Source organism: Cebus imitator, unplaced genomic scaffold (genome assembly GCF_001604975.1).
Source record: "Cebus imitator isolate Cc_AM_T3 unplaced genomic scaffold, Cebus_imitator-1.0 Scaffold295, whole genome shotgun sequence".
Classification (NCBI taxonomy): Eukaryota; Metazoa; Chordata; class Mammalia; order Primates; family Cebidae; genus Cebus; species Cebus imitator.
In genome coordinates, this window is record NW_016107610.1 from 2,607,955 (window position 1) to 2,631,059 (window position 23,105).

The window sequence follows — 23,105 nt, forward strand, 5'->3', positions numbered from 1 at the left end:
GGTAGGCTCTCACTCTGTTGCCTGGGCTGGAGTGCAGTGGCCGATCAACCACTTGGCTCACTGCAACCTCCACCTCCTGGGCTCAAGCGATTCTCCTGCCTCAGCTTCTTGAGTAGCTGGGACTATAGGTGCACACCACCATGCCTGGCTAATTTTTGTCTTTTGGGTAGAGATGGGGTTTGTCATGTTGCCCAGGCTGGTCTTGAACTCCTGGGCTCAAGTGATCCACCTGCCTGGGCCTCCCAAAGTGCTGGGATTACAGGCGTGAGCCACCTTGCTTGCCGCCACATTTTTGTATGGTGATGAGGTTCTGCCTTTTCAGAAGACTTCCTCCCGAGCCCAGGAGCGGGGATCATCACTGGGCTAGTGGGGCCTATGGGTGCTGCTCCAGTTTGTGCTGCCACAGAGGCAGGAAAGGCCGAACCATTTCTACGTTTGCCCTGGGCTGGGGTTGCCCTGCAGCCCTGTGGGGATGTCAAGGCAAGCCCTGGCTTGTCCCTGTTGCCGCTTTACTGGGGACACCCCTGAGTGAGTGGAGGGGCTGAAGGTCTCCCCCAGGTGGGGTCCGCTCATGCACTCACAGACCCTGCTGGTCCTGTTCCCAGGAGGAAGCTGCAGCCTGCCCTGAGAGCCCGAAGCTTCTGCAGAGAGCACACACAGCTGTTTCGATGGATCGGTACAGGCCTGCTCTGCACTGGTGAGCCCGGGGCCGGCACTACCCAGGACACAGTGATTCCTGCCTCAGCTACCCAGGTCTCAGGGTGGGGCCATTCACTTACCCAATCACCCAACAAATGGTTGTTGAGCACCAGCTCAGGGCCAGCTCCCTTGCTGGGTGCTGAGACATCAGTTAAGCCAGGCCAGATCTTGTTCCCAAGGCCCTCCCTCCTCAGTAAGGGAAGGGGAAGAAATATTCCCATATAATGCAGCAAGTCATCTGGGAGCACCAAGGAGGGACGGGGGATGGTCAGGGAGGACTTCCAGGAGGAGGTGACATTGGAGCCTCACGGGCTGAGTAGGAGTTAGCCAGGTGGAGGGGAAGGACACTAAGGAGGGCAAAGGCACTCTATACAGAGGAGTCACAGGAGCAAAGGTGAAACTGGCAGGGTGTGGGTTTCGATAAAGTCCCATGTCTGCCCTGTAAGGTCTGCAGGGTAAAGTTCTAGACAAGGAGTGCCAGGGGATGGGGCCGGAGGAATAGGAAAGGGCCCAGAATGGGGAGTGGGCAGGGAGATGGGAGGATGCTCACAGACTTGGATTTTACCCTCAAGGCCAGAGAGAGCCACTGAAGGGTTTGAACAGGGAAGCGTCAAGGTGGAATTCACACTGTGGGACCTGGACAGAGGGCAGGGAAGATGGGGAGAAGCAGACACTGAGGACCCCGTCGCCTGTGTGAGAATGAGGTGGTGGAAGGCCGGCGGGTGATGGGAGAGGTCCTCGGAAGGCAATGCCCGCGGCACTTGGGAACCACTGGGTGTGCAGCACGAAGGAGACCCTGAATCAGGACTGCCCCAGGGGCCTGCCGGGGTCGGGGGAGGATGATGGTGCCTTCCGCAGAGCTAGAGAACACACGTGCAGGAAGGAGTCTTGGCAGAAAGGGAAATAATTTGGACAGTTTGTTGGAGGTACCACTGCCAGGTCATCTGAGGGGGAGGGAGTCTCCCCAGGCACACTTGGAGAGTGAATTGAGAAGTGGGTCAAGGACAGCCGCCTGGAGACTAGCCACATGGAAGGGGCTGGTGGCAGCCAAAGGGGCAAGGGTTTCAAGGAGGGAAGATTGGCAGCATCTCTGCAAGACCTGCAGGACAAAACCCGAGCCATGTCCCCCAATTTAGGGACAGGAGGCCACTGGTGACTTAGGGTGTAGGTGCCAAAACTGAATTGGAGCGAATGGGAGATGAGGCTGTGCAGATAGCAGGTGTAAAAGGCTTTCTGGATCCATTTTTATGAGGTGAGGCAGGAGGACGAATGGGCAGGGGGTGGCCCAGTCTCGAGGATGCCGGTGACGAGTTTGGGATGGGAGATTTTGTGTACAAGCCAAGGTGGGGAGGTCCCCTGGCACGGAATGGAAGAGCTCCCATCCCATGGGGAGAGGTGGGTCTTCGCAGGGCAAGCTCACCTCATCCTGACAGGTTGGAATTGAAGAGGGCCAGGCATGGCGGGTGGTTCATGCCTGCAATCCCAGCACTTTGGGAGGCTGTAGTGGGAGGATTGCTTGAGCCCAGGAGTTTGAGACCAGCCTGGGCAACACAGCAAGACCCCCATCTCTACAAAAAAATTAAATAAAAATAAACGAAAAAAAGAAAAAGGAGGATGGGTACAGATGGAGAGCTCATCAGAGGTGCTCTGGAGGGGACGGGCAGTGAGAGGGGCGACAGCAACGACTCTGGCCTGCTTGGTGAACTTGAAAGTAGGGTCATCTGCTGAGATGGGGTGGGTCCATGTCCCTCACAGCTTCCTCCTGGAGAGTGTGTCTGAGATGGTGACGTCCACCTTTGGCAGAGTCTGAAGCCAGGCTGTCTCTGTTTCCGTGGCTGCCTCCTTCGCTCAGATTCGATTTGTTTCTCTTGAAGAACAATTGAATTCTCTCCCGTAGAGAATGAAAATTACCCCTCTCATCCTGATTCCACGTTTGCCATGGCTGTGGGGAATGAATGCAGTTTGAACCATGAAATGACCCCTTGCAATGGTCAGCAGTGACTGTTTCTGGGTGACTTTGATTTCTCTGGCTTTTCAATATCTTTAGGACATCACCTCTTTCCTGGGGAGGCTGCTCAGAGGTGTCGTGGGAGTAGCTGTGATAGAGAAACGAAGCTCATGTTCTCAGGACTTGGCTTCTGAGCTGTGACAGTGGCTTGCAAACCTTAGGCCTTCTCCAGGGGTGCAGCGACAGCCTGGCTCCATTGGACTAACAAGGATGGCCTTGGTGTCCCTAGTCTTAGAAGAGGAGGGTGCCTCGTGCCGGCTGTTCCAGCCACAGTCCCAGTGAGGTCTTCAGGGACCTTAGCTCAGGTCCTGCCTGTCCCTGAACCAATCCCTGTGCCCAGGGGGACGTGGTGGTCTCCCCACTTCTGACGTAGGTCAAGCACCCCTGAACTACATGGGCTCGGAGGGGGAAAGTTGTGTCCAAATGGAACAGAAAAGTCCTCGCACCAGAGGGTGAGTGGACCCCAGATGATGAAAATACTTCCGAAAGCACATCTCTCCCTTTGCCCCGCTTGGAGGACTCCTCCACACGGCCCCCTCTCCACGAGTCCCCGTCCTGGCCCGTGCTGACCAGGACACAAGGCCCCGAGACACACAGAGCTTATTGGACTCCTAGCGCCAGGCCCTCCCTGTGGGAGTCACCCAGTTCTACTGGCCTCAGAGGCCTTGTTCTCCACGTGGACATCACTGTGGAACCGCCCCTGGGGGTGTTGTGAGGATTAACTGTGAAAGTGCTGGCTCAGCTTCTGGCGACCACGGGGTCTCTCCCAGGCCAGGCCAGGTCCCCCTCCCCTGAACGTCCCCCGCCCTGCCGCTGGCACCAGCAGCCCCAGCTCCACTCTGCGGGGCTCCACCCGTGTGTTTCAATGACACCCGCTCAGGTAGGAACTCCAGCCCACAAGCTTCCATGGGATAGAATGGTCATTTTATTTTCTGTAACTCAGCTTACTCTCTCCTTCAGTCTTGTTATTCCAGCGAGCGACGGGAACTCAGTTTCCGTCCAGTCGGAATCTCCCTTCTCCCCTTCCTCTGGGGGTCGCCAGGGGGGCTTATCCGTGGTCACTCCTCCACTGCCTCCTGACCTGTCTGCTTCCCCAGCTGGTTGTGGGTGCTCTATCCTTGGCCTTGGCGACACCCTCTTCTCCACGGTGGGCTCACTCTGGCCTCCTGCCTCTCTCCTCCTCAGGCCTCTTGTGGGGACCACTTCTGCTGCTTAGGTGCCTGCAGAGCCTCGCTGGCTTTCTAGGAACCTGCCTGCCACGCGCCACCTGGGCATTCCCCCCTCTGCAGTCCCGGGACCTCCCTGGGGCTCCACCAGGAAGCCAGGCACAGGCCGTCACTGCTTGCAGCACCACAAACACACCCAGTTTTGGTGGCCTTGCCAGGCTCAGGCGCGTTCTCTGCGATGGCAGTGTCCTTGTCACCGTCTGGCAGCAGACGGGGTGGGTAGAACTTACCTTTGCTTGTGATCTTTCAGATCACATTTTAAATCCATGGCTATGAGTCCTTTCCATTCTTCGAGGATGCTGGATTCTGAAATTCAAAAGCCAGGGAGAGGCCTGGCGCAGTGGCTCACGCCTGTAATCCCAGCACTTTGTGAGGCCGAGGTGGGTGGATCACTTGAGCCCAGGAGTTCCACAGCCGCCTGAGCAACATGGCGAAACTCTGTCTCTACCGAAAATACAAAAACTAGCCAGGCATGGTAGTGGGCACCTGTAGTCCCAGCTACTCGGGAGGCTGCGGCAAAAGAATCCCTTGAACCCAGGAGGCGGAGGTTGCAGTGAGCCAACATCGTGCCACTGCACTCCAGCCTGGGTGACAGAGTGAGACCCTGTCTCAAAAAAAAAAAAAAAAAAAAAAAAAAACAAAAAAAAAAAAAAAAAGAAAGAAAAGAAAAAAATCCATGGAGAGACATCCCTCCTCTGCTATTCATTCTCTTTTTTTAAATTTATTTATTTTAAAGATGAGGTTTCACCATATTGGTCAGGCTGAGTCTCAAACTCCTGACCTCAGGTGATCCGCCCACCTCAACTTCCCAAAGTGCTGGTATTGTAGGCGTGAGCCACTGCGCCCAGCTGCTGTTCATTCTCACTGTCTTTCCTGAGGCGTAAGTGTGGACTGGCTGAGTGGCTCAAAGGAGAGAAGGGCAAAAGGGGAAAGGGAATTCCAGGAAGCATGGTCACTGATGAACATTTCAGATCCAGGTCCTGGCACACACGTGTGAACTCCTTCATGGAGTAGCTGATGTGCTCATCTCCTTCCTCCGTAAGACCTAGCGTGGCGCTGGACCACAGCAGGTGCTTCGCTATGCCCAGTGACTCTTGCTGTTTGGCTTCACGGCCTCCTTACACATCTCCCTCCCATTTGGTCAGCACTTTACAGTTTGCAAAGCCCTTTCACATGCCTTCTGCCTGGCAACTACTAACTAGTTTTTGGCCCAGTAGGGATCGTTGTTCTCATTTCCAGATGAGGAAACTGAGGCTCAGTGAGGTTGGGTGACTCCTGCCCCCCATGTTCTGGGAGGAGTAAGGTGGAGTCGGTGGGCGGGGCTTCAGGGCCCTGGAGAGGCGGTGCCCTCGCCGTTGACCCCTCCCCTGTCTCATCCCCCAGGGTTCGCCGGCTTCCTGCTGGTGGCCTGCCTCCTGGATTTCCAGCGGGCCCTGGCTCTCTTTGTCCTCACCTGTGTGGTCCTCGTCTTCCTGGGCCACCACCTGCTGAAACGGCTTCTGGGGCCAAAGCTGAGGAGGTTTCTCAAGCCTCAGGGTCATCCCCGCCTGCGGCTCTGGTTTAAGAGGTGAGTGAGCCCACAGCCCCGAGGCAGGGCAGGGGAGGGTCTGTGAGCTGAGGGGTCTGAGGGGTTGGCCCCAGGGTTACGGCCAGGGCTGGAGGAGGAGGAAGGCTCCTGTGTCATGGAGAACTCTCTGGGGCTCCAGGGCAGGAGTTGCTGGGTGGCTTCAAACGGAGTCTTTGTGGTAGTTCACCAGTTCTTAGTCCCAGTGACAGCAGGTGACTGTGGTGGATTAGAACTGGCCTCAGCAGTTTCTTCCATTCAGGGATCCCAGCCCATGGAGCAGGGAGGGCCCCTATCAGTGCCTCACTCAGATCACCTGGCGGGCTTGAAACAGCCTCAGAAACCAGCCCTGGAGTGGGATTCAGCAGGCGCCATTGGGGTCCAGGTGCTAGGAGTTTTCATTAGCCTCCAGGTGATTCTGATGTAGCCAGCGGTGTCCCTGGACAACAGTTTGAGATCCCCAGGTTTTCAAAGTGGATTCCGTGGAGCTCTGGAAATCTCGGAGATGCAATAGGGCAGGAGAGGGAGGTTGGGGAGGGAAACCTCAGGCTTCCCGCCCAACCCACCATTTCACTAGGCAGCTCTCAATTTGTGTTTTATAAGCCAAAGTTCGCAGACAAGAAAACTGGCTAGGAAAAAAAAGGTTTCTATGGCTTAAAAGTCTGAAGCTCACCAGTCTATTTCAGTACAGTAGTCTGTTTTGTTGATGAAGAAGCTGCTAACCAAAGATACCCAAAGACTAAGTCAGGGGGTCTGACATTCCCAAAGTGAGACCCACATACCACAGCAAAATGACAACCAGCCTGTGGATGACACATTTACAATTTTATTTATAAATACATTTACTGTTACCTTTGATCTCTCTTTATTAAGTAGATTTGTGATTTATTTTGACGATGGTCTTCTATCTATGACAAGTCATTGATGATGGTTTTCCACTTGAGGGATTGCTGTGAAGTTTCCTTGAAAAAATGCACGCAGATAAATTGGACTTCATAAAAACTAAAAGCTTTTTGGTGCAACTCCCACTATCAGAAAAGTGAAAAGACAACCCATAGAATAAAAGATTTGCAAATCATATGTCTGCATAAAGAACCTGTATGCAGAATTACAACTCAGCAATAAAAAGACAACCCATTTGAAGAATGATAAAAGGTTTTGAATAGACATTTCTACAGCCAAAAAGCACCTGAAAATGTGGTCAACATTATTAGCCATCATGAAAATGCAAAGCCAAGCCACATTAAGATACCTAGGTCTCCATATTCAGTCAGATGGCCATAATCAATAAGACAGATGATAGCAAGTGTTGACAAAGTTGTAGAGAAATTGAAACCCTTAGACACTACTGGTGGAAATGTGAGTTCCTCAAAATGTTAAACATGAACTTATATGACCCAGAAATTCCACTCCTTGGTATATACCTAAGAGAAATGAAAATATGCTGGGCGCGGTGGCTCACGCCTGTAATCCCAGCACTTTGGGAGGCCGAGGCGGGTGGATCACGAGGTCAAGAGATAGACACCATCCTGGTCAACACGGTGAAACCCCGTCTCTACTAAAAATACAAAACATTAGCTGGGCGTGGTGGCGCGTGCCTGTAATACCAGCTACTCAGGAGGCTGAGGCAGGAGAATTGCCTGAACCCAGGAGGCGGAGATTGCGGTGAGCCGAGATCGCGCCATTGCACTCCAGCCTGGGTAACAAGAGTGAAACTCCGTCTCAAAAAAAAAAAAGAAATGAAAATATATGTCCACATAAAAACTTGTGCACAAATCTTCATATAGCATTAATTACAATAGCCAAAAGTGAGAACTACCCATATGTCCATCAACAGAAAAATGGATAAAGAAAATCTATATATCCATACAATGGAATGTTATTTGGCCATGAAAAGGAATGTAGTATTGATAAATACTACAATAATGACGAACCTGGAGAGCATTATGTTCAGTGAGAGAAGCCAGTCTTAAAGAACCATATTCTGCATGATTCCATTTATATGAAATGTCCAGAATGGGCAAATCTGTGGAGACAGAGAGTTGATTAATGATTGCTGGGGTAGATGGGAAGAGGAGGTGGTGACCACCAGTGGTGTGGGGTTTCTCTTTGGGCTGATGAAAATATCCTGGGATTATGGTAACAGTCGCACCAATCTGTAACTATACTAAAAACAATTAAACCATACATGCCTAAAAATTGCTACATAATATTATTAGGTGGGTGCAAAAGTAATTGTGGTTTTGCCGTTATGCAATAAATTTTGCACCAACCTAATAAATGTGCATAGTTTCAGGGTACATGTGATAATTTAATACATTCATATAATTTGTAAAGATTAAATCAGTGTACTTGGGATATCCATCAACAAGTATTTGTCTTTCTTTATGTTAGAATTATTCAAATTCTCCTCTTCTAGCTATTTTGAAATATGCAATAAATTGTTGTGTACTGTAGCCACATTACTGACCTAACAAACACTGGGTCTTATTTCTTCCCTCAAACTGTATGTTTGTACCCATTAATCAACTTCTCTTCATCCCGTCTCCCTCCTCCTCTTCGGAGTTTCTGGTAACCACCAAACTACTGTCTGTCTTCATAAGATCCACTTTTTAAGCCCCCACAGATGAGTGAGAACATGCAATATTTGTCTTTCTGTGCTTGGCTTATTTCACTAAACATAATGACCTCCAATTCCATCCACGTTGCTGCAAATAACAGGATTTCCTTTTTTATGGCTGAGTAATATTCCATTGTACATATACACCACATTTTCTTTATCCATTCATCCGCTGATGGGCATCTAGGTTGATTCCATATTTTGGCTATTGTGAATCATGCTGCAATAAACCTGGAGTGCAGATGTCTTTTCAATATATTGATTTCATTTTGTTTTTTTGCATATGTATATCCAGTAGCAGAATTACTGAATCCTTTGGTAGTTCTATTTTTAGTTTTGTGAGGAACTTCTATCCTTGAACCATACACTGTAAATGGGAAAATTGGATGGTATGTGAATTTTGACTCAAGCTGTTAGAAAATACATGCGTTTGATTTTTGCCTCCAAGTCAAGATGGAGTAACAGAGACCAAGTTTATCCTAAGTGTCGAAACAACTAAAAAACTGGAACAAATATGGGAAACAAGAGCTCTTAGACATTGGACATCAGGCAATAAAGGACGCTAATCCTTGAGAATTAGGAAACAAATGAGGTTAGCCCTGTGATCTCCCCAGCTGACTGCCTGGAGAGCATTTCCAGACCACAGCACAGGGAAGAAAAACTCAGGTGGGACCAGGAGATTCCCCTTGAGGAGATGGAGCTGGAAATCCAGGGAAGCCAAGGCGGGTAGAGTTCACATTGCAGAGTACAGAGACACAGTTGAAAGATACACAGAGAGAAGCCCCCAGCTATGCAGAGAACCCTCGCCGAACATGCACCTGTGAACTGCTCAGAGAATACAGATGAGGAAACTACCCTAGGCCTAGGAAAGAACCACCCAAAAGGAGAAGAGGGAATTGTGCCTGGAATCACATGGGGCCAGGAATAGTGTCTGTTCCCGACAGTCAGACGAAAAACCTCAGAATTCACAGGGTATTGTTTAGGTTTTGGCTCAGTGGCAGGGGAAAAAAAATCAATTCTAGAATAAACGCTTCTCAAGCCCTGCCTAACACATCTTAAAGAGAAAACCTGAAAAACAGTCAGAGCATCAGTTAACCATGGCACAACTTTAGCGGCTGATATACACAACTGAAGTATCCAGAGGAGAAGGAGGGCAGAAAAAATATTTGAAGAAATTATGTCCAGAAAAATTACAAATAGGATGATGACTGGACACCCAAAGATTCTAGAAACTTCATGAACCTCCAGCACAAGAAACCTAAAGACTACACCAAGGCAATAATCAGATTGCTTAAAATCGGTGATAAAACCTTAGCGACAGCTGGAGAAAAAAGATACGTGCAGAGGAACAAAAACGTGGATTGCTGGTTGATTTCTTCTCAAATTGAGTGAGAAAACAGTGGAACAGTAAACAGCAAAATAACAAATGCCCCAAAGCCTGTCAACCTAGGATTCTTTACCAGTGAATTATATTTCAAAAAAAAAGAGGAAATAAGAACACTTTCGGTTTTACAAAGGCTGAAATAATTTTTCAGACATAAAAAGCAGACTTACGCTGCAAGAGGTGCTGAAAGAGTGGTGCACACCTGTAGTGCCAGCTACTTGGGAGGCTGAGAAAGGAGGATCGCTTGAGCCTAGGAGGCACAGGCTGCAGTGAGCCGTGATTGCACCACCGACTCCAGCCTGGGTGATAGAGGGAGACGCTATGGCAGAAAAACAAAAAAGAGAGAAAGGGTCTGGGTGTGGTGGCTCGTGCCTATAATCCCAGCACTTTGGGAGGCTGAGTTGGACAGATCACTTAAGCCCAGAAGTTCAAGACCAGCCTAAGCAACATGGTGAAACCCTGTCTCTAATAAAAATACAAAAAAAAAAAAAAAATTAGCCAGGCATGGTGGCATGTGCCTGTAGTATCAGCTATTATACTTGGGTGGCTGAGGCACAAGAATTGCTTGAACCTGGGAGGTGGAGGTTGCAGTGAACTGAAATCATGCCTCTGCACCCCAGTCTGGGAGATATCCAGCCTATATCCAGCCTGTCATAACTCTTTAATAAGAAAAATAACCCAATTTAAAAATGGGCTCAAGGCCAGGTGCAGTGGCTCATGCCTGTGACCCCAGCACTTTGGGAGGCCAAGGTGGGGGGATCACCTGAGGTCAGGAGTTCAAGACCAGCCTGACCAACATGTTGAAACCCCATCTCTACTAAAAATACAAATATTAGCTGGTGGTAGTGGCAGGTTCCTGTAGTCCCAGCTACTTGGGAGGCTGAGGCAGGAGAATCACTTGAACCCAGGAGGTGGAAATTGTAGTGAGCCAAGATCTACTGCACTACAGCCTGGGTGACAGAGTGAGACCATCCCAAAAAAAAAAAAAAAAAAAAAAAAAAATCCTTGACTGGGCATGGTGACTCACGGCTATAATTCCAGCACTTTGGGTGACTGAGGCAGGCAGATCACTTGAGGTCAGGAATTCAAGACCAGCCTGACCAACATGGTGAAATCCTGTCTGTACTAAAAACAAAATATTTGCTGGGTGTGGGGTGTGTACCTGTAGTCCCAGATACTTGGGAGGCTGAGGCAGGAGACTCGCTTAAACCTGGGAGGTGGAGGTTGCAGTGAGCCCAGATCATGCCACTGCAGTCCAGCCTGGGCAACAGAGTGAGACTCTGTCTCAAAAAAAAATGCAAATTAGGTTTGGCGCAGTGGCTCATGCCTGTGGTCCCAGCATTTTGGGAGGCTGAGGCAGGTGGATTCCCTGAGCTCAGGGGTTCAAGACCAGCCTGGGCAACACAGTGAAACCCCATCTCTACTAAAATAAAAAAATTAGCCTCGCGTGGCTGCATGCACCTGTAGTTCCAGCTGCTCAGGAGGCTGAGGCAGGAGAATCTCTTAAACCCAGGAGGCAGAGGTTACAGTGAGCTGAGATTGCACCGTGAGACCCCATCTCCAAAAAGAAAAAAAAAGGCAAATTAATCTAGTGGCAGAAAACGGATCAGCTGTTGCCTGGGAACAGGTAGGGAGGCAAGGAATTACAAAAGGGGTGATGGGATGTTCACTCTCTTAATTCTGCCGTGATGGTTTCAAGGGGTGTACATATTCCAAAACGTATGAAATTGAACACCTTTAATATGTGCAATTGATTATGTGTCAGTCATACCTCTAATAAAGCTGTTAAAAATAAAAAACCTGAAACAAGCATTTAAGGTTTTTTGTTTTGTTTGAGACGGTCTCTTGCTCTGTCGCTCAGGCTGGAGTGCAGTGGCAAGATCTTGGCTCACCACAACCTCTGCCTCCCAGGTTCAAGTGATTCTCCTGCCTCAGCCTGCCAGGTAGCTGGGATTACAAGCACCCGCCACCATGCCCAGCTAATTTTTGAAGTTTTAGTAGAGATGGGGTTTCACATGTTGGCCAGGCTGTTCTCGAACTCCTGACCTCAGGTGATCCACCCAATTTAGCCTCCCAAAGTGCTGGGATTACACGCGTTAGCCGCCGCCCCTGGCCACATTTAAGTTTTTATAAAGTCGGTTATAACCTCAAGAAAAATAGTAAGTAAAGAGAAGTACAAGTGGGCAGAAAAACAAGGCAAAAATTGTGCACGTTAAACTGGGATGAGAAGAGCTTGGAAACAGGAGCAGAAATAAAAGCCGTGGACTCTGCTGTTAGCCTGCTTGAGTTCGGACCCCTCTTACCAGCTAGGACCGGCCTGGATAAAACCATAGTTAAGTGAACAGACCTTGCTTCCAGAGTGCCTGGGTTGAACTCGCAGCTCTGCCACTTTCTAGGGAGCGGGCTCAGGCCAGTTATTTAACCTCTCTGTGCCTCAGTTTCCTCATCTCTATGAAAAGAACAGGTCTCTCAGCATCGGTGTGGTACCTGGCATGTAATAGGTGCTTGATGAATATTAACCATCATTAGTAGTTCTCAGTGAGTGGAAGACCAGATTGGGGTGAGATCTTGAACACCTGATGCCAAAACCTGGGCTCTCCCACCCTGCAGGCTGCATCCTGGACAAAGAAATCCCAGCCCCCGGGGGGAAAGTGTTGCTGTTAAGGTTGGATCCACTCCTTGGTCTCAGGTGCTCAGCTCAGAGGTCCAGACTCACATAATTGCTTCCCGGCATTTGGCAGTCACGGCCGACAGTGTTGAGTCCTGGGCAGCACAGGCCCTTCTTCTCCCAAGGTCAGAGGCTGAGCTGAGCATCACTGCGGTGGTGGGATTCCTGTAGCTGGAGGGAGCCAGGTGCTCGTCACTATGCTCAGCTTGGTACATGCAACCTCTTATTTGATCCTCTCTGCAACCTTGAGAAATGAGAGGTTCATTTGACTCATGAGGAAACTAGACTCAGAGAGGCTAGGTGATCTGCCTGAGGTCACACAGCAAGGTCAGCCCTTCCCAGCATGTGGATCCAGAGCTGGTGCACTTTCCACTGGGCTGTGCTCTGCTCTTTCTCCCAGCCCCGAGTCCATTTTCTCTGGGTCCCTGGGTGCTGTAGTGTATGGTGAGGCGGGGGTGCAATGCTGAGGGTGATGGCTTTCTGCCTCTTGCCTGCAGGGCCCTAGCACTTGCTGCTTTCCTGGGTGTGGTCCTGTGGCTGTCTCTGGACACCTCCCGGCGGCCGGAGCAACTGGTGTCCTTTGCAGGAATCTGCGTGTTCATCCTCCTCCTCTTTGCCTGCTCAAAGCATCATTGCGCGGTGAGTGCTAGCTGTGCGGTCCAGGACTGAAGGTGTCTGTCTCTCTCTTCCGCCCCGAGGCTGGAGCTGGGAGCTGGGGTACGGGCAGTTGCTCTTGTCGGCAGATTCCTGGAGGCTCAGAGCCTGGAGAAGACCTGTGTGCGTCAGGACAGGCTTCCTGTGAAACAGAAGTCCTCACGCTCCCCAGCAGGGATGTGTCTCTTGACTCAGAGGCCAGCGGGGCATTTGTTTCCTTGGCGACATGTCCTCTGGTCAGTCTAATCCTGGTCTTCAGGTCTGTCGTCTCAGGAACCACCTCCACCCCCAACCACAGACAACACAGGCCACAGCTCCAGTCCGTATGCAGAGGCAAGGGTTTCCTGGAATCATTAGCTTAAAATAGTGCTTCTCACAATCTGCGCACTAGACCAGCAGCAGCAGCGCCTCCATGGAACTTATTAAAAATGCAACTTCTTAAACCCCACCCTAGGCCCACTGCATTAGAAGCTCAGGGGCAAGGGTGGCAATCATCTTGTCAGCAAGCAGAATTCTGATGTGTACTCAATTCTGATGTGTACTTAATTGTGGCGTGTACTCAATTCTGATGTATACTAAGGCAGCCATGCGGAAGGAACCTTCTCTCTCTCTGCCTCTGTGGCATCAGGATCCCTCTGTTTCATGGCGTGGCCACCCCTTTCCCCAGGCTACAGCCAAGCCTCCCAGGAGCGTCTGATGCGCGCCTGAGCTGGGACTCACTGCTAAGGAATTATTAAATGCTGACCCGGGAAAAGCAACCTGAGGAGCCCAGCTCTCGTCTGCTGGGAGGGGCGAGGGGCAAGGGGTGTGGGCGCAGAGCCCAGCTTATGGAGGAGAGAGTGGAGAGGGTCAGGCAGACTGCGTTCACGCTAGCTGGAGGGGAGCTGGGCCCGGAACAGTCTGGTGCGGATCCTGAGGCCAGAACCCCAGGCCACAGCTCTGGCAGTGAGGACCCGGAGACGAAGTGCCATGACATGCCCAAGGCTGGTGAGGTTTCACCTAAGTTCTTGGTTAGAATCTTGGCCCATCCCTGCCCACTGCCCAGGCTCGCGCCTGCCTAGCACATGGCCTGTTCTGAATCCCAGCGAGGGTGTAACCACTGGCACCAGGCCCCGTGCTCTGTCTGGCTCCAGCCCCATCCTCCGAGCAGGCCAGTGCTCCTGTGCTCCCTCGGCAGCTGGTGCCCTCCGCCCTCACCCCTGCCCTGCTCCCTGCTCATCCCTCAAGGAGCTGAGCTCACCAGCACCTTTCTGTGGGGTGGGGTGGCAGGTGTCCTGGCGGGCTGTGTCTTGGGGACTTGGACTGCAGTTTGTACTCGGACTCCTCGTCATCAGAACAGAACCAGGATTCATTGCATTCCAGTGGCTGGGCGAGCAGATCCGGGTAGGTACATGGGGCCTGGCTGCCTGGAGCATCTTAAGTTACTGGGAGCTTGGGACCGGCGCGGCGGAGGTGGGGGGGAGGTGTGGGTGGACCGGGGCCCCAGACCAGGTGGGCAGCGGGTGGCTGGGCAGCACAGCTGCCACTTCCCTTATGCCTGGCGTCAAGACCCCATTGGAGTATCCTTTCAGAGGCTGGGTCTGTAGTCAGCAGTGACTTGGAAATTGTAATAAATTAAAAGTGCTAAAAAAAATCCCCCAAAATCTGCAAATGATTTACTTGTGTATATGTATGTTTAAAAATAATGTTTATTGAAGTTATACATTTTTATTCTGTTTTTGTTTTGTTTTGTGACAGAGTCTTTCTCTGTCACCCAGGCTGGAGTGCAGTGGTACAGTCTCGGCTCACTGCAACCTCTGCCTCCTGGGGTTAAGCAATTCTCTGCCTCAGCCTCCCCAGTAGCTGGGATTTCAGGCACCCACCACCATGCCTGGCTAATGTTTGTATTTTTAGTAGAGACGGGGTTTCACCATGTTGGCCAGGCTGGTCTCGAACTCCTGACCTCTGTCGATTCACCTGCCTCAGCCTCCCAAAGTGCTGGGATTACAGGTGTGAGCAACTGCACCCAGCCCCATTTTGTTTTGTTTTGTTTGAGACAGTCTTGCTCTGACATCCAGGCTGGAGTGCAGTGGTGTGAACTTCAGCCTTGACAACCTGGGCTCAGGTGATCCTCCCACCTCAGCCTCCCCAGTATTGAGTAGCTGGGGCTACAGGTGTGAGCCACCATGCCAAGCTAATTAAAACCATTTTTTGAGGGGATACAGAGTCTTCCTATGTTTCCCAGGCTGGTCTCGAACTCCTGGGCTCAAGTGATCTTCTCACCTTTAGCCACGGGGTGCCCAGCCGATTCTGTTTTTTATTATAGTAAAATCTATGTAACATAAAATCGAGCATTTTAGCCATTTTTAAGTGTCACCAAATTCGTGCACACTGTTGTGTCACTATCATGATTTACTTTTGTCAAAAGAAAATTACAACAAATTTGGTTAAAAGATCCGAATTGGCTTTTATTTGTGATTTTAGAACCAGGCAACACTGCATTCTATAAAAATAGAGTGAGTGTTCTGATCATGTCCCCATTTTATAGATGGGAACACTGAAGCTGAACAAGAGAAGTGACTCGCTGGCCCTGCAGTCACAACCCAAGTTCAGGATATAACACAGGGCTCCTGTAGAAGCATGGCTGGGCTCAGACTCCAAGGCCACAAGCTGGGGTGGGGACAAGATGAGGGGACGTTTCGCCATTGGTTGTCAGGGGCCTGAGCAGGCACAAAGGCACCGCCGCCTTCACACATCTCCTGGTCTTGGGTCTTCCATTGTCTCTTCTTCATTGTCCTAACGACTCTCAGAGCATTTCTTATTTTATTTTATTTTTTTGAGACGGAGTCTTGCTCTGTTGCCCAGGCTGTAGTACAGTGGTGCGATCTTGGCACCTCTGCCTCCTGGGTTCAAGTGATTCTCCTGCCTCAGCCTCCCTAGTAGCTGAGATTACAGGTACCCACCACCATGCGTGGCTAATTTTTGTATTTTTAGCAGAGACAGGGTTTCACCATGTTGGCCAGGCTGTTCTCCGAACTCCTGACCTCAGGTGATCCGCCCGCCTCAGCCTCCCAAAGTGCTGAGATTACAGGTGTGAGCTGCCGCACCCGGCCTACAGAGCATTTCTTTAAAATCGACTGAAATGGTGTCTCTTTGGTGAATGTGCTTAGGAGCTAGTGCTTGTGACGGTAGCTCTAAAGCTCCTTGCCAGGTGGTGCCCACCTGATAAAGGCCTAGGGGACCGTCCCTGGGCCAACCCGCCTATCTCTGGCTGCGCCTCCTCCCTCCTCCCTTCCCAGCCTCACTGCCTGTTTTTGTTTGTTTTGCTTTTTTCTTTCAGATCTTCCTAAGCTATACGGAGGCCGGCTCCAGCTTCGTGTTTGGGGAGGCGCTGGTCAAGGATGTGTTTGCCTTTCAGGTCAGCTTGATCAGGGTCCTGGAGGCCTTTAGCAGCCGCTGCCCGGCGCCTCCAGCTAGAGGGGAGTCTGGGCACGGCGGGTGCCCAGGTGGAGGGGAGGGGCTCTGCGAGCAGATGTGGCTATACTGGGAAGCTAGCGAAGCCTAAGCCTGGACCCTGGGAGGGGCCCAGCAATGTGCGCCTCATGAGATGCTTTTTGCTATATTTTGTAAAATTTGCAAAAGTAAGATATTTCTGTGTGCTTTTCCTTAGAGATGAACCTCCAGGTTATAGAATTACTGAGTGGCTGAGGATGAGAAGTGGGGGGAGGGGTCGTGGGGATAGCTCCCGCTGAGACTTGAGCCCCTGAAGTCTGCAGACTCTGGGCCTAGGACCAGCGGTTTCTGGGAAGAAAACCACTCCCGCGATCCTCTCAGGCTCTCCTCCTTCAGGGCTCCTCACAGGCCGCCTCTGCCAGGAAGGCCGCCCTTATTAGCCTTATTAGTCCAGCGGTGACAGCTCCCTCCTCTGTGTCCTCCTAGACGTAGGATCCCGCTTTCCCTCCCTCCCTCCCTGCCTCCATCCATCCTTCCTTTCTTCCATTAAGAATCGATTGTGCATTTACGGCACTGCAAAATATCACAGGGCAAATGAAGATAGACACTGTTCTGTCTCAGAGACCTTATTGTCTAATGGTGGAGCCCCAGCCCTAATTTAAACACAGAGCAGCCTGTGCCCAGGATGCTGTGGGGGGACCCGCTTCACTGTTCTGAGTGGGGCTATGGTTGTGTTTCTTTTTTCCACAGTTAACTGTTTAAGCACCGAAATGTCTTGTTCAGTAAGAACTCTAGCGGAGCCCTCCTTTGCCTGCCTTACACTGAAATTGTCTAAGACCCTGAGGCTTGCTCTAGGCTCAAGCTCCACGAGCTAGGCAAAAGAGACAGAGAGAGACCTGGGGCTCCACTCACCCAGTAGCTGGCCCCTGTTTTTTGCCACCGATGCGTGGCACGGAGAGGGACATCAGGGCAGCCCACTCTCGTACATCCGGGACCACCATCACCACGGAGCTGCTATGCAAGACCCTGTGTGCAGGTTCCAGAGGTTTCTGCTATTTTCATTATCCTGGGGGTGTTGGACCCAGAAGACTTTTGGCCTAAGCCATGGACTTGGCTATGGACTTCTGGGCTGGCGTTGAGCCAGGTCATGAGTTCAGACACTCCTGCCTACCCCTGACCCTGACCTCTGGCGAGTTCCTCTTGGAGCCTTACTGTCTGTTGTGCCAGCAGACTCCCTGGGGAAAGTCCCATCTAACATTGTCAGCCCTAAGAGGAAAGTGGCGGGGGGGCAGATGCCTGTCTTCTCTGAAGTCTTCTTGCCCCCTGGGCGAATTTGCCCATCATGTTTTCTGAGACCACTTCTGCATAGGGAGAATATTGGGAGGGGCAGCCTCTGTCAGTTCTGAAAAGGCCCCTAATACCATATTCCTTTAGGGAAACAGGCACGACTCCCTTAACTTGGCATAATTAATGCGGGGGTACCCAAGGTTTCAGAAAAGAGCAGTAAGATCTGCTTCAGGGTCAATTCCATGTCCACCCAAGCAGGGAGGCTCCCACAGCTTCTCACACTTTAAAACACACACACCCGGCCAGGTGCGGTGGCTCACACCTGTAATCCCAGCACTTTGGGAGGCCAAGGTGGGTGGATCACTTGAGGTCAGGAATTCGAGACCAGCCTGACCAACATGGAGAAACACCGTCTCTACTAAGTACAAAATTAGCTGGGCGTGGTGGAGCATGCCTGTAATCCCAGCTGCTAAGGAGGCAGAGGCAGGAGAATCACTTGAACCCAGGAGATGGAGGTTGCGGTGAGCAGAGATCGAACCATTGCACTCCAGCCAGGGCAACAAGAGTGAAACTCCATCTTAAAAAAAAAACATACACACACACATACACCCGACACTCTGCAGTTCAACCTCCGCAGGCAGCTGGGTTCAAGTGTAATAATGGAGAAGCCTGAGGAGTACCTATAGGAGAGATGGTTCTAATAAGGGACTGTGAGGAAGACTCCTTGAGGTGGTGGCATTTGACATAGAGTTTAGGACAGAAGAGATTTGGACACACGGAGCTAGGCAAGAAAAGGAAATGGGATGGGCAAAGCATGGAGGTGAGAACATGCTGGTGTGTCCCCGGTGCAGGGCGCAGTTCAGTGAATGGGCGTACAAGCAGCTTCCCAAAGGGAAATGACAGCCTCGTTAGCCAAAGAAGCAGGGAAGAGGTGCTGAGCAGCCCACGCCGCTGCTCTCCGCTGGAGCCCCCAGCCAGCGTCTCTCCTGCGTCATTGCTGGGCTGGCCTCTGTGTCTGGCCCCTGGCCACATTCGCTGTGTCTCCTCACGTCCTGCCTCCCTTTCTGGAAGGATGTGTGCACACCTGCTGCTTGCATTTCTCCCCGAATCACCCTTTAGAATCATGGATTCCTGGACCGTGCGCACCAGGAGAAAGCTCAGTGGTATTTGGGCCTCCCTTTTGTATTATAGGTGGTCCAACCAAGCCCCAGAGAGGAGCAGTGAGCTGGCCGCCGTGGCACAGTGAGTTAGGGCAGAGCCAGAACTGGACCCTTCCAGTGGACTTCCGGTTGAGGGATGTACTCTTCCTCACACTATCAGCGGAAATCAGTGGCCTCGTGTGTCTCCTCCAAACACAAAAAGCACTCTGAATAACAAAAATGATCATTTAAAAATTTGGCAATTAGGCCGGGCATGGTGGCTCCTGCCCGTAGTCCCAGTATTTTGGGAGCCTGAGGTGGTCGGAGGTTTCACCATACTGGCCAGGCTGGTCTCAAACCCCAGGAGTTTGAAACCCCATCTCTACTAAAAATAGAAAAATTATCCAGGCGTGGTGGCGGACACTTGTAATTCCAGCTACCCAGGAGGCTGAGGTAGGAGAATGACTTGAACCAGGGAGGCAGAAGTTGCAGTGAGCTGAGATGGCACCACTGCACTCCGGCCCAACACAGTAAGACTCCATCCCCGAAAAAGAAAATAACAGTAAAATAAATGTATCAGTGGTGGCAAAAAACTTTGAAGTTGAATGTTCAGTTAAGACAGAAGCAATAGTGGGGTGGGCTTATCATTGACCAGCATTTCCCAGACAAACAGTATAGTTTCCTGGCCCCTGGGAGGCCCTATCCTCTGGACAAATTCCTGGACTGTGTATCGGCTGATGCCCCATCCTTAGCAATGCCGGAAAAGATGCGTGGCAAATGTTGAGAAATAATTCTCTTTCTCACTAACCACAACATTGTATTCAGCCTCCCCCCTCCCCCGTATCACACCCATAGGCTTGGGATTTGCCCTCAAGGTAGGGCTGACCTGAACAGAAGACTCAGGAAGTTCTCTATTCTTTCTGTGAATCACGCAGACCTAGTCCAAGGCCTTTGGCCAATTTCAGCTTGGGGAAGTCTTCTCTGAGCTCACTCAGATTTTCAGAATCCAAGCTGCTTCCTGCTGGCCATGGTCCAGCTGCTCTCTTCCTGGGGGGAAATAAAGCCTCTCCCCGGGGCTCCTTCAGCCCTCAGCCTGCCCTGGGCCTGGAGTCCAGCACAGTGGCCACGGCAGTCACCCCTTGGCTGTATCAGCTGGATTAGTCATCCCACCTTGGCTCCGTCTCCCTCCTGGTAACTTTCCACCCGCAAGAGCACAGCCCCCGGGTCTGGCTGACCCGGGAGCACACTGTCATTCTTTTCACTATTGTTCTGGCCTCTGGAACCAGCACCCAGTACTCAGCTCCACAGTGCTGCTCACATTTTCTCTGGAGGAACCCCTAGGGTCAAGGAAAATGTCTTCATCTCCTGAGAGTTTCGGGGTGTCTGACACAGACTATGCAATGCCCAGTGATCAAGAGTGCCAAATTTTGCACACACACACACATGCACACACGCACGCACACACAAATACACACAAAGATCAAATTAGGACCAAAGGTATCATTGGGTTTGGTAATGAAGGGGTAACCGGTAACTTTACTGAGCATGGATTTCGGTGAAGGGAATGGGAATCCGTGAAGCCGGGGGTGGGATGGCTGAAAGAAGGGAGATGGGACCGCTGAGGTAGGAGGCATCTTGTTGAAAACCTGGGGTCCAGGCAGAGATGGGCATGAGGGGCAGAGTGCTCAGGCCATTCTGGGTGAAGGATGGCACAAACAGGAAGTCAGGAGGCGTAGCTAGGGGACAGCCAGAAAGGCAGCTGCTCTGGACTTGGAGGCGAGTCCCTTCCGCATTCTGGTGGCCGGCAGTGTACGCTGCCGCTGCTGCCCCAGCATCTTCCATCTTCAGGTTTTTTGTGGTTCACCGTGGCCTGGGGCTGGTGATGGGGCACAGTCTACAGTGCTCGGGCCTTGGGGTCTGTGGATATGAGGGTTTGCCCAGACAGCCTTAGGAAGTCAGCAGGAGCCCTTGCTCAGCCTCCTCCAGGGAGAGGAGGGAGCAGGCCATGTCCTTAGTGGGTTTTGTCTGGCCTTCAAAGCCTGTGTCCTGGCCAGGTGATGAAGTCTGCTCAGAGCCTCTAATCTAGGATCTAGGGCCGTGTTTGTCAGAGTGTGGTGTCCAGGTCAGCTGCACCAGCAGCATCTGGAAAGGCCAAACATCAGGCCCCACCCTAGACCTATTTAATCCAAAATATTCTGAGCACATTCTCAGAGGATGCTTCTGGTCCATGTGCTGACAACCACTGGCCTGGAAGAGCTAGATTCCCTTCTTCCTTGAGTTATGGTACGAGCAGTACCCACCTCCAAAGCCATTTCTACAAGGCAGTGGTCAGGACTTACTTGGGTCTTCCTTGAAGGGGGTTGCCTTAGTCCATCCAGGAGGCCATAATGAAAACCATAGACTGGATGGCTTACAAGCAACAGAAATTTATTTCCCACACTTCTAGAGGCTAGCAGTCTGAGATCAGGGTGCCTGAGTTCTGTTGAGGCCCACTTTGCCCTCTACCCACTTGGTTGTCTGTGTCCTCACATGGTAAGAGAGGTGAGGGAGCTCTCTGGAGCCTCTTTTATTTTTTATTTTTATTTTTTTGAGGTAGGATCTCACTCTGTTGCCCAGGCTGGAGTGCAGCAGTGTGATCACTGCTCATTGCAGCCTCCATCTCCTGGGCTCAAGTGATCCTCCTGCCTCAGCCTCCAGAATAGCTGGGATTACAGGTGCATGCCACTATGCCCAGCTATTTTTTTTGATTTTTAGTAGAGACAGGGTCTCACTATGTTGCCCAGGCTGGTCTTGAACTGAGTTCAAGGGATCCTCCAGCCTCAGCCTCCTGAAGCGCTGGGATTCTAGGCATGAGCCACTGTGCCTGGCATGGGACCTCTTTTATAAGGGCACTAATCCCTTTCATGAGGGCTCCACCCTCATAACCTAATCACTCCAAAGGCTCCACCTCCTAATACCATCACCTACGGAATTAGGTTTCAATATATGAATTTGGGGGGACACAGATATTCAGTTTCCAGCAGGGATGCATGCTGCCCCTGAAGGCAGAGAAATAAACCTCCAGGACTGTTCCCAGGGCAAACCTCCTGAGGGGCATGCAGGACCTTGGCATTGTACCTGGTGGCTGGGAGGTACATCTGCCTCTTTGCTGGTGTGTGACCTCAGGCGGGTGGCCAAGATCTCACAGCCTCCGTGTGCCCATTTGTGAAGTGGGGACAGTTACATCCACCACAGTTGCTGTGAGGATTGATGAGTTCCCACACGTTAGGGACCTGGTCCAGAGCAGGCCCTCGTGGTTGGCGCACAGTGGGATTTAACGGCACTTGCCTCCCCCTTCCATAGCAGCACTGCCTTGAGCTGCCTGCCCTGTTCTGCCATCTCACATTCTGCCAGGGAGCGCCCCACAGCTGTTTCCTGGGCTGAGATGGTATTGGCTGCAGGGACCTTATTTAGTATTCTATCCTACCTTAGAAAATTGGGGCCACTGTTTTCTCTTTCATTCCCCTCCCCTCCCTAGACAGTCCCCACTTAATCCAAAACACAGCTTCTCTTCCACCATCAATCTCCATCTCACAGATAGAAAATCTCTTTTGATTGCTGGCAGGAGAAAGTCCCAGTGCTGCAGTGGGGTCCCGATGTCCCGGACACTCTCCTTCCTGGCACGGGCCATCCCTACAGGCCTGCCAGTCTCTCTCAGGACCCACTGGACAAGCAGTCTAGACAGTGCGTGACCCTCTCTGCGTCTCAGTCCCAGGAGTGGTGGAATGATGTCATCACACCCGTGCTGGACGTGTTTCTAGCCCCAGGCGGGAGGAGGAGTCACGGGCCGGGAGAAGGGTTTCTTTGAGCTGGTTCCGGTGTTCTCTGTCAGGTGACTTCCCCACCTCAGTGAAGTTGGTGACAGATGACAGCAGAGCAAGTCCAGATACCGTCTGCAGCATTGGTCTGGGAAGGGACAGGAGAAAGAAAAGGCCAGCAGACCTTGCTTCCCAGCTGCCCGGGGCAGAATCTCCATTCTCTTCAGGGGCCATTCTGTAATCCCAGTTCACTTTGAACTAGAGCCTAAATTTGGTTGCTCAAGACACTCCCTCCTTAAAAAACAAAAGCAGCCCTTGCCGGGCCCTCAGCAGGGTCCAGCAGTGAGCACAGCGCTGCGTCTTGCAAGGACTGTCCATGCTGACGATCTCTCCTTCCTCGTGTCCCCCTTCCACCTTGGCTCACTGACATCAGCCTCGGTCCCCACCCTTCCTCCCACACTGCTGTCACCTAGATCACGGGCGCCTCCAGGCGGCTAAGTCTCAGGGGTCTGGCTCAGTCCTTACCTTTCCAGAGTTCTCTGACGCACCTGACACAGCTGCCAGTGACTTTCCCTTCTTGAAAAGCTGCCCCTCGGTTTCTGTCCTGCCTGTCTCCTGGCTATTTCC

The 23,105-nt window shown here is 51.5% G+C and overlaps 1 protein-coding gene across 1 annotated transcript in view; it reads left to right on the forward strand.

Moving 5' to 3' along the window:
- The window catches only part of SLC28A1 (solute carrier family 28 member 1), a 59,638-nt gene that overhangs the window by 3,742 nt on the left and 32,791 nt on the right, over positions 1 to 23,105 (forward strand). Inside the window, exons 4-8 of the mRNA XM_017502295.2 lie at positions 606 to 697; positions 5,317 to 5,500; positions 12,667 to 12,808; positions 14,093 to 14,206; positions 16,143 to 16,220. Coding sequence (XP_017357784.1) covers positions 606 to 697; positions 5,317 to 5,500; positions 12,667 to 12,808; positions 14,093 to 14,206; positions 16,143 to 16,220 — 610 coding nt within the window. The remainder of the gene's footprint in view (positions 1 to 605; positions 698 to 5,316; positions 5,501 to 12,666; positions 12,809 to 14,092; positions 14,207 to 16,142; positions 16,221 to 23,105) is intronic.